At 35.0% G+C, this 11,597-nt stretch overlaps 1 protein-coding gene across 1 annotated transcript; it reads left to right on the top strand.

Moving 5' to 3' along the window:
* Positions 1-78: 78 nt before the first annotated feature.
* On the top strand, positions 79-8,199 carry qdprb.1 (quinoid dihydropteridine reductase b, tandem duplicate 1). Its single transcript, NM_001020698.1, is given in 7 exon segments — positions 79-204; positions 424-516; positions 2,507-2,603; positions 2,805-2,945; positions 7,583-7,691; positions 7,773-7,856; positions 7,943-8,199. Coding segments are annotated over 7 exon segments (720 nt in total). The 5' UTR covers positions 79-111; the 3' UTR covers positions 8,046-8,199.
* Positions 8,200-11,597: the final 3,398 nt, after the last annotated feature.

Raw genomic sequence — 11,597 nt, 5'->3', positions numbered from 1 at the left:
CCATACGCAACCCATCCTAATACAATTATGTGTGCTCTTCTCATCTTTTCCAGTAGGAGGCGCATGTTCTGATTTCTTTGCATAACACGGTCTCGTGCTCGTGAAGACAGAATGGCAGCTACAGATGCACAGAAAGTGATTGTTTACGGGGGGAAAGGAGCTCTGGGCTCGGCATGTGTGCAGTATTTCAAAGCTAAACACTGGGTAAGTTGTATAAACCCAGAAGACAGGCCACATTATTGAAAATAACTATTTTTCCCCCCTTCAGTGTCATCAGACACGCTTCACGTGTTTTAGTAGTACTATTAATAATTAATTTACTCAAAACAATGTTATGCGTTTCTCATTAACTATATCGATTCATGCATTTCTTCTGGCCTGTAATATGTCAATAAGGAGCATGTTTGTGTTTGTGGTTTTCAGTGGGTTGCCTCTATTGATCTCAGTGCCAATGAAGAAGCCAATGCAAATGTTACAGTTAAAATGACTGAGTCCTTCACTGAGCAAGCCAACCAGGTAAGAAGGAAATTATTTCCGATGACAGTCAAGCTTGTCAGGGTCAAAAATTATTACAAGGCTCAGGAAGATTCATTTTCCTAGATGTTCTTGCAGCAAGGGACTAATACAGAAGAAATACAGGTTCCATCCTGGTTGCTCAGAGACAGGCCCAGATTAAGAACTCAGGGGCCCCTGGGCACATTATCTTGTAAGGCCCCCTACCTGGCCGCACCCCTATAGTTGAATTAAAAAAATAAGAATAATATAATAATTTTTAAATAAAATGAATCTATAATTTGTTGCCCACATATTTAAATAAATGATATATATATTACATATGTATTTATAGTCTACAAAGATTTAAATTATTTTTCAAAGCATTAAAAAAAATACTAATAAAACTCTATATATATATATATATATATATATATATATATATATATATATATATATATATATATTTTTTTTTTTTTTTTTTTTTTTTTTTTAAGGGTATTTTAATGTATTGCTTTTACAAACTTATAGAGCATATTATTGCCATGGCATATAACGCACAATGCTTCTCCAATCCAGTTCTATGAATCTGAGTTCTATGGATCTGAGTCTTTCATAATACAAACACTATTTACTGTCTCTCTCTGTCTCTCTCCTCCTCTCCCTGTATTTTCTCTACTCTTCTCGTGATAAAGACTTGATTATAAACCTAAAAGTATCCGAAATCACACACACTATACCTCTCTCCCGTCTCTTTCCTCTTCTGGGCCTTTCTCTCTCTCTCTCTCTCTCTCTCTCTCTCCTTTTCTGTCTCTCTCACACGATGAATCCAGTCCGCGCTGCGCTGCCGTTAGCCTTCTCCGCCTTGTAAATGCTAGCTACTCATCATTTAAAACGTCTTCTTCTGTACCCTCATTCTCCTGATCATGGGTCTCAATAAAGATGCCTCCTCTCCTCTTTCTGTCACGTTTGCTAAATCCACTTGTCCACTCATTTTTGATCTATGACAGATATAACGTTACACTAAAGTCCGCTCAGTTTAGTGCGGGTTATTACAAAACTGACGTTTCCGCACTTGACCAATTACAGCATTCTGTTTAGTTAAAGAAAGAAAGGCAATTTAAATATAATAATAATATTAATATGTGATTGCGATTTTTTTTTGCTCAGAGGAAATACAGTTGTCTGAGCAATAGAGTTTTTGAAGAAAGGGCGGCGCGGCAGGTGCCTATAATAAGGCTAAACATTAATACCCACGAGACACTTGTGACTTTATATCACATTTGCATTATTTAAAAAAAATGTTTCTTTCCTGTTAAAAATAAATATATTTCCAATCTGATATGTAATGGGGAGAAAAAAAAGTAGCACGAGTTCAGCTGATGGTGGATTCGAACCGATGTTATGATTATTCGCGTCAAAAGATGATGCTGTGCGCCTTACAAGGTGCGCCACTGTTACTGTATTATTTCACAGCTCTTTACTCATCTTGTCTCTATCAATCAGGCATCGATGGGCGTAAACCCTGAATAGCTTAGTCCAACTAGATGCGCTATTTGCAATTAGCCTAAAAAGACACTCCGAAATTGTCTTTTTTTCTCCCCCCTCGCAGGGGCCCCTAGTGCGCACGGGCCCCTGGGCCTGTGCCCATAAGGCCCATTGGTTAATCCGGCCCTGCTCAGAGAGCAGTCTTTCAGGGCCAGTTTTTATACAGGCATACAAACAGATGATGAATCATTGTCTTTCATTCTTGTAAAAAAAAAACAAAAAAAACAATCTGTTTGGTAGAATCCAATTGATCATATACTCAACTTTTTGTCAGGACATTATTCCTGCAACTACCACATTCCAACCATTTAACTAAAATTGAATATATAATTATATCAAGAAGCGCATAAATGTATAACATTAACTTTTGGTTTCTTTAAAAGTATAATGTATTTAATTTAAAGCTTTTTTTAAAAATGTATGTTGTTTTTCAGTTATCTTAAATCTGTTTAGTTTTTCTCCTCAGGTAACGGCAGATGTTGGTGATCTGTTAGGTGAAGAGAAGGTTGACGCTATCTTCTGCGTGGCTGGAGGTTGGGCAGGGGGCAGCGCTAAGGCCAAAAGTTGGTACTCGCCTAATATATTCAAACACATAAGCCACACATAATCAAAGACAGTGGCATTGTCAAAGATGCCCCTACTGTGGGTTCTCTGCATTGTCACAAGGGGGCGCTAATATCTAATTCTATTTTTATACCGAACATTTTTAGTTACATGATCATATTAGTTTTTGACTTGGTATGAATGTGTTCTTTGTGCCTCAGCTCTGTTTAAGAATGCTGATCTGATGTGGAAGCAGAGTGTATGGACCTCCACTATTTGTAGTCACCTAGCAACCAAACACCTGAGAGAGGGGGGGCTGCTCACACTGGCAGGGGCCAAAGCAGCATTGGGGCCAACAGCAGGTGTGTGTGTGTGCGTGTTTGTTCCAGAATTGCTAGGTACAATTGAACATACATATTAAGCATTTTCCGTTCATTTCCCTTTAACTGGAATGAGGTACAGCAAATGTATAATTTGCAGTAAACTGATTTTATTATTAACGTAAAATAATGCAAAATGTTCAAATGTTATTGTTCAAATGTTGTTTCTGCTACTAATTATTGTTTAAATTATTGGTGACCAATTCAAATCACTGAAGGAGTTGACAATAACAGGGTTGACACTTTACCAGTTTTTGTTTTATCTCAAAATGCTCAATCCTATTATTGCTTTTTAGAATAGAATATAATGCTTTTAATTTGCACTGTACACATATACAATGTACTTAGACATGTGCGATGAGATCAGGTGAGTTGAGCACAAACAAACAGATATACAAATACAAACAAAAAATGGACAGAAAAGAAGAGCCGTGAGCCAATAGCCATCATGCTGCCATTTTGAGATACATATAGTAAATATAAATTATAAAGTTAATGAGTAATTTACTGAAATATTACTACAGCACTGTTGACAAATAACGAATCTACTATTGGGTAATCCTAAACACTTTGTACTAATTCATGAGAGAGAAAAAAGGACATGCCTCAATGCCTTCTAGAGTTTCCCACCAGAGGGAGTGACTTCACTCAGAGCAAGTCACATGCTTTTTCAATCAGTGCTTTAAAGATTGTCATGCCTTTTATGACTTTTTTTTATTTTTTTTAGAATATGCAAAAAGGTACATAAATTGGGATCATACAAATACAAATACAACAAAAAAAACATCAACAAAAAAATAACAAAACAACAATAAAAAACAAAAACAAAAACAAAATAGTCAGGTACTGTTAGGTGTGTGTGTTTGCGTGTGTGTGTGCGTGTGCGCGCGTGTGTGTGTGTGTTTGTTTGCGTGTGTGTGTGTCTGTGTGTGTGTGTGTGTGTGTGTGTGTGTGTGTGTGTGTGTGTGTGTGTGTGTGTGTGTGTGTGTGTGTGTCCATGTAAAGGTAACTTGGTGGAAAGGTCAGATTACATACATTAGGAACAATATCAGCCAATTAATGAAGCAAGTATCGCAGATATAAGTAAAACAGATTGTTTGATAGTAATAATCAGTAATAATTTGACAGTAAAAAGAAAGGACAACAGTAATAATAAATGACAATGATAATAAATCACAAGTACTACACCAACTACTACCACAGAAAGTTACTCATATTACAACTATTATTGCTGCTACTACAGTCACAACCACAACTATTACTATAATGTCTACTACTGCTGATACTACCGCAACAATGACTACCACTACTGATACTACTACAGCGTCTGCTACAACTAATACAACGTCTACTACTACTACTACTACTACCGCAATCACTGCTACTACAACATCTACATCAACGACATCTACTACTGGTACTACTACACCAACAACGATTACTACTGCTACAACGACACTTTTACTACTTCTGCTACCACTATACCAACGACATCAACTACTACAGGAACTAATACTTCAATAAATCACAATTACAATCGATACTACTACAATGACTACTACTACAACACTAACAACGACTACTACTACTTCTACAACGACACCTTTATTACTTCTGCTACCACTATACCAACGACATCAACTACTACAGGAACTAATACTTCAAAATACAATTTCAATCGATACTACTACAATGACTACTATTACAACTACTACTACTACTACTACTACTACTACTACTGCAACCTTAATAATGATAATCGTATTAATACTTATATTAATGATAATGAAAAGATAACAGGAGGACAGGTCAGAACAGTAATAATAATAATGATAACAACAGTAAAAGTAATACCATTAACGATAAAAGTGACTGGGGGTAAGGGGAGGTTGGGAAATCAGCGAGAGGACAAGTAATAATAATAATAAATAATAATAATAATAATAATAATAATAGTAGTAGTAAGTAGAAGAGGAAAGAGAGGGAAAGGAAAAATAAAAAAAAACAGAAAAAGAATGCGAGGAATAGAAGAAAAGAAAAAAAAACAAAAAGAGTCGAAAAATAAAGTTCAGCAAATAAAACAATAGGAATAATAATTTCTTTTATGACTTTTTAACTGATGTAACAGAGTTGTCCAGAAGGTTTGGACAGACACAAAATGTATTTTGCTATTACTGAAATTACAAATGAAAGTGGCGCAGTGGGTAGCAAGATTGCCTCACAGCAAGAAGGTCGCTGCTTTGAGCCTCGGCTGAGTCAGTTGGCGTTTCTGTGTGGAGCTTGTTTCCCCCAAAAGTCCGAAGACATGCGCTATAGGTAGATTGGGTAAGCTTTAACTGTCCGTAGTGTATGTGTGTGAATGAGTGTGTATGGATGTTTCCCAGTGATGGGTTGCAGCTGGAAGAGCATCTGCTGCATAAAACATATGATGGATAAGTTGGCAGTTTATTCCACTCTAGCGATTAATAAAGGGACTAAGCCGAAAAGAAAATGAATGGATGAAGCTTGATGTATAAGTCAGGAGGCAGAGACAGTCAAAAGTAGGTACAGCTTAATATTTTAAAGACTAAATTTAACTAAATACTCATAAAAACATTCTTTTTTAGAAATAGCCCAATATGTGTTATTATTCAAAAGTGTTCATGAAGGTTTTTGTTGTTGAGAAATAATAGTAGGGTTATCTAGGAGATGAAAATGCAGATCTATATATAATAAATATGCCCACAATTCTAGAATCACCCATATAAAAATAAAAAGACCATCAATTCATTCATTCATTCATTCATTCCATTCATTCATTCATTCATTCATTCATTCATTCATCCATTTATTCATTCATTCCATTCATTCATCCATTCATTCAATTTATTCATTCATTCATTCCATTTATTCATTCATTCATTCATCCATTTATTCATTCATCCATCCATTTATTCATTCATTCCATTCATTCATCCATTCATTCATTCATTCCATTTATTCATTCATTCATTCCATTTATTCATTCATTCATTCATCCATTTATTCATTCATTCCATTCATTCATTCATTCCTTTTCCTTAGTCCCTTTATTCATCAGAGGTCGCAACAGTCGAACCGCCAACTTATCCAGCATATGTTTTACACAACAGATGCCCTTCCAGCTGCAACCCAGTACTGGGAAACATTCAAACAAACTCATTCACACACATACACTATTTTGTTTATTTAATTCACCTATAGCGCATGACTTTGGACTGTGGGGGAAACTGCCACTAATGGTATCATTATTTGATTACTAACTGCAATGATACTTGGCATAATTAATGGTAATTCAGTATTTCTATTAGTTAGATTTACATTTGAAACATCTTTGCTTATTGCTTTTTATTTAAACCTAAAGGCTAATAATATGGAAACGTCTACATTAGCATTTGATGTGACATACAGTTAGAATTATTAGCCCCCTTTGATTTTTTTTCTTTTTTAATTATTTCCCAAATGATGTTTAACAGAGTAACAGAGTAATAATATATAGTATTATGACAATATTTTTTCTTATAGAGAAAGTCTTATTTTTTTTATTTTCAGCTTGAATAAAATAATTTTAATTTTTTTTTAAAACATTTTAGGGTCGAAATTATTAGCCCCTTTAAGCTATTTTTTGTGATAGTCTGCACAACAAACCATCATTATACAGTAACTTGCCTAATTACCCTAACCTGCCTAGTTAACCTAAATGACCTAGTTAAGCCTTTCAATGTCACTTTAAACTGTATAGAAGTGTCTTGAAAAATATCTAGTAAAATATTATTTACTGTCATCATGGCAAAGATGAAATAATTTATTAGATGAGTTATAAGGCATGAAATATTAAAACTATTATGTTTAGAAATGTGTTGAAAAGATCTTTCTGTTAAACAGAATTTGGGGAAAAAATAAACAGGGGGGCTAATAATTTAGGGGGACTAATAATTCTGACTTCAACTGTATCTTCAATTAAAATACATGGAATTAAATATGCAGCGATTCATATGGCTTCATAAAATCGAATAAATGTACCTTTGAGATTAATGTCGTGTAATGCAATTTGCAAGAGATTTGCATGTCATCGGTTAATCAATTATTCAATTAAATTGTCAAAATCTTGAATGGAAGAGCTGATTTAGTATTAAAACATTAATGACATTATATATGTAAATATTAATAATAGTTAAAGATAAATCATTCTCTAAAGCTTTAGCCCAGATTGGGACAGTAGGTGAATTCGTAAACATCTCTGTTTATGTCATGTAATAACACACTGGCCTGTGAATCAATGTTTATTTTTAATGTATATCCCATCAAAATTTAGAGATGTTACACTGTAAGAGTGAATTCATCCTTAAGTTTGAATGTGCTGTTAATTTTCAAGTTGAATTTGCTTTTAATCTTTGCCATCCAACATGTTGAGGACTTTTATTCTCCAGAATAACGTTAAAGATTTGTTTTAGCATAAACTGTGGTCCTTTGTAATTTAAAAAATAATAATGGATATAATTAATGTCCGAACTCAATACATTGTCTAATCACTGAACAATTATTTTAAGTGGAGTATTTTCACCTATTTTATACTATATATGTGTGATGTGTTTTTGCAGGATGCATTGGTTACGGAATGGCAAAGGCATCTGTACATCAGCTGTGTCAGAGTCTCAGTGCGCCGAACAGTGGTCTTCCTCTGGGATCTGCTGCTGTAGCAATCCTTCCGTAAGAAATACAATTATACTGTTTACTCATTTATGTCAAATCATTAAGTTTTACAATATGACTGATAATTACTGCTTTTAGAGTAACTTTGGATACACCCATGAATAGAAAGTTCATGCCAGATGCTGATGTCAGTTGCTGGACACCACTAGAGTACATAACAGAGTGAGTATGTATTTTTGAGAGCATCTGCAGTGTGTGTGTTTGCATGTGTGTGTGGACAAAGCTTTGATGCATTTCCTGCATTCTAGGCTGTTCTATAAGTGGACGACTGGAGAAAGCAGACCGCCTTCAGGTACTCTCATGCAGCTTGTTACTGCAGATGGAAAAACAGAAGCTACACCAATGCTGTGACTAGTATAATATAATAAATGAAAAAAAAAACTTCAAACCAAGTCTATCACTTAATACAGTCCCAGCACTGTTGATACTTCATCTTATTGTCTTTTTCGTTTACATGAAAAAATTGGAGTACTGTTATATTCTGGCTATTAAATATAGCGTACTTAAAAAAAACAAAGGTGGTTGGTTTGTAACTGTGGTCGGGAAAATAATCATGTAATGTTTAAATTTAATAAATGTTTCTTTTCTGTCCCAGTTAAACGCCCTTTTGACAGTAGTAGTCTGCTTCTCACCATAGGGGGGCGCTGATGATTAGTTTAATTACAGGTTTTCGTATTGGTCCATACTGTTAAAAAAGGTTTTGATTACACTATAATAGGGAGTCAGCTTAAAAAATATATATTTTCTTTAAACTGAACCCCTTTTTATTACACTCAGGTATTTAGATATACTGAAGTACATGCCTTATTTTCTCATGATAAATATGGTTGTGTTGTAACAGTCATGAAAGAATAAATAGTTCTAAATGAGTCTTTAATCAGCAGTAATTTGTATGAAATGGAAAAATGATAATAGGGGTACCTACTAGGAAAGAGATGCACTTAGTGTGTAAAAAAGTAATTTGAAACCATTTCCTTGTCGTTAGACTGAGTAAAATGTTTTTTTAATAAGCCTATTAATAAGAAATTAATAGAATAGAATTTTTAAATGTCAACATTATAAAGATAAATAAATGCTTACTAGTAAGGTCTTTTGTCTTTTTATCTTTTTATATATTATTATTTAACACTCGTCAACATACATTCTCTAATGTAATCTAATAATTATGTCTGACTAAAGAAGAAACAAAACAGAAAGCCTGTTGTGTTTCCACCGAATCACCGAGACAAAGCTATGACCCACGTGGTGTATAGAGATTCTTTTGCCTGTTACCCTGCATAATTTTATGTCATTTAAGACATTTAAAGTACACAATGTAAAAGCTGTTTCAGGAAGGGACATCTGTGTAAATCTGTACTAAATATTAGGAGTCAGAAAGAGCATGCAACTGTTGTAAATACAAATTAAATAAAATAAAATTAAAGGTGTTTCAGTTGAATTGCTGTATAGCCCAGTTTACACATTGTTAAAAATGATGGGTTCCAAACAGTCTATTTGTGTTGTTGAGACAACATGTACAAATTTAAAACAGTTCAGTTGTGAGCAAAAAAACTCAAGAATTTGGATGTTTCAGCTCATTTTATACAAGTAATTTGAACAAACAGCACATCATGTTTTTAGTGTATGGTAGTGCAGAAATTGACTTCGCTCCAACTCCAAATGATAATTACTCTTAAAAACTCAAACTAAAACAAATGATGACCAATCTTGAGTCTAGAGTAATCTAAAAAACAAAAAGGCCATATTAAAAGTGAGCAGTGTTTGGGGATCAAATTTAATTACATTCATTTAGTGCTGGGGTAAAGTAACATTAATTTTATTCATTCATTCATACATTGTCTGCCGCTTACACTCAAAATTAAAATAAATAAATGGTCCCACTTTATATTAAGTGGCCTTAACTAATGCTGTAAATACATGTATTTCTTGTGAACTTATGCTTGATTTAATACAAGTATGTTATTACATCTGTAATTAACTTTTGTAATTACATTTGTAAATACACTGTTGACCATCCCTTACACCTTAACCCACCCTTAAACCTACCCATGCCACCAAACCTGTTCATAACCCAACCTCTATCCCAACTCAAAAGCACCACAAGTGTTCTTAAATACATCATAAACACAGTAAGTACATTGTATTTATTTTTTTGATGCAAGTACATAGTAGTTAATATAAATATAATTATAAATATAGTTAATATAAAGTGGGACCAAATAAATTAATGGTTGCTGTTTGTTTAAACTGCTTATTTCAAACATCAATTCTTGAGGGTATTTTGCGACAACTTAATTGTTTTATATTTAGTCAGCTTAAATGTATATAAACTTATTTTAAAAAGTTATTTAATTCTTTCTTGTTGTCTCAACACAAATAGTTTGTGTGTTACCAAGCATTTTTCACAGTATTTCCGGGGCTGAGTCTCAGGGTCAGTGTCTAGAGGGAACCCCAGACTTCCTTTCCCTTGACTCTTTCTCTAGATTCTCCAGGGGTATCACAAGGTCTTTCCAGGCAAAACGAGAGAGAGACTCTCTTCAGGGTGCCCTGGATCTTCCCTGAGGCCTCATCCCATTGGATGAACCCAGAACATTTCCCCAGGTAGGTGTCCAGAAGGTACTGTATCTAAAACAGTTGCCTGAGCCACCTCAACTGACTTTTCCTGATATGGAGGAGCAACGACTCCCAGTTCCTCCCACGTAAAAGAGCTCCTCACCTTATATCTGAATATAATCACCATGATTATATTCATTATATCTGTTATATAAGCACCATGCCACCCTGCAAAGGAAACACACTTCCCTGCTTGTATCTGCGATCTTGTTCTTTTGGTGATGACCCAAAGGTCATGAGGTGAGAATTGGGACGTACTCGCATTAAGGCCCCGTTTACACTAATGCGTTTTAGTTTGAAAACGCATAAGTTTTGCTACGGTTACGCCAACCGTCCACACTACGCCGGAGTTCTCGAGCGCCGAAAACGGAGCGTTTCGAAAACGCTGGAGAGGCCGTTTTCATTCTGAAACGCAGCTGCTCCGTCTCAGTGTGGATGATGGAAAACGGAGACATCTGAAAACGGAGGCGGGGCTGCTGACATTCGCCTCTCTGATTGGGGCTTTTCCTGAATATTAAGTAGCCTAACACACACAGTTCAGTCCTGAATCTTCTCCGTGTAAGTTCAGACTTCGCAAGTTTGATCAAGGCTGCAGTCTCTTCTTCTCAGTTTGATATGGAAAACAGACTATACCGAGGACACGGGTAAATCTTCAAAGGGAACAGTGTACTTTATAACTTCATTCACATCACCCTGGCTACGTTGTTTCACTTTCTCAACAATAAATTGTATACATGATTTAAGGAACTGCCTATTTTTATTTTAATATTAACAACTAAACAGACAGCAGAAATGTTGAGGCGCCGTGCTGCATGAGCGTCATCTTCACTGTGTGGATATTTATAACAAAACGGAGCCGATAACAACTGCCTCCTTTCAATTTCAGTGAAAATACGAAACACACCCTCTCTTTTGCTGAATATCAGTTTTAATAATCGATAATGGCCATTATAAAAGTATAACATACAATAAGTTTTTACATTATAGGAAATAAAGGCAAGCGATCAGTCAATATACATAATAGGCTACGTGGTTACAATAATCATTAACTTATCTGCACTCAGCCAAAACACGTTACCTGAGAAAAAGTAAGATTCTAATGACCAAAGTCAGGGAATATGTCGTTAGATAAAGACAACAAGATGAATGAAATATCCCGTTTAATAAATATAGTGAGATATTAGATCCAGCGGTAGATGCTTGATGAGAAGTCCGACTAGCAGAGCTCTCATCTGGGTAGATGAGCTGCAGCGCTTGCCAGAGAGTGTCTGTGTGGTCACGTGATGTGCG

Source organism: Danio rerio, chromosome 1 (assembly GCF_052040795.2).
Source record: "Danio rerio strain M-AB ecotype USA chromosome 1, GRCz13ab, whole genome shotgun sequence".
Lineage (NCBI taxonomy): Eukaryota > Metazoa > Chordata > Actinopteri > Cypriniformes > Danionidae > Danio > Danio rerio.
Note: the sequence above shows the minus strand (reverse complement) of the source record. Positions and strands in the feature narration are given on the sequence as shown.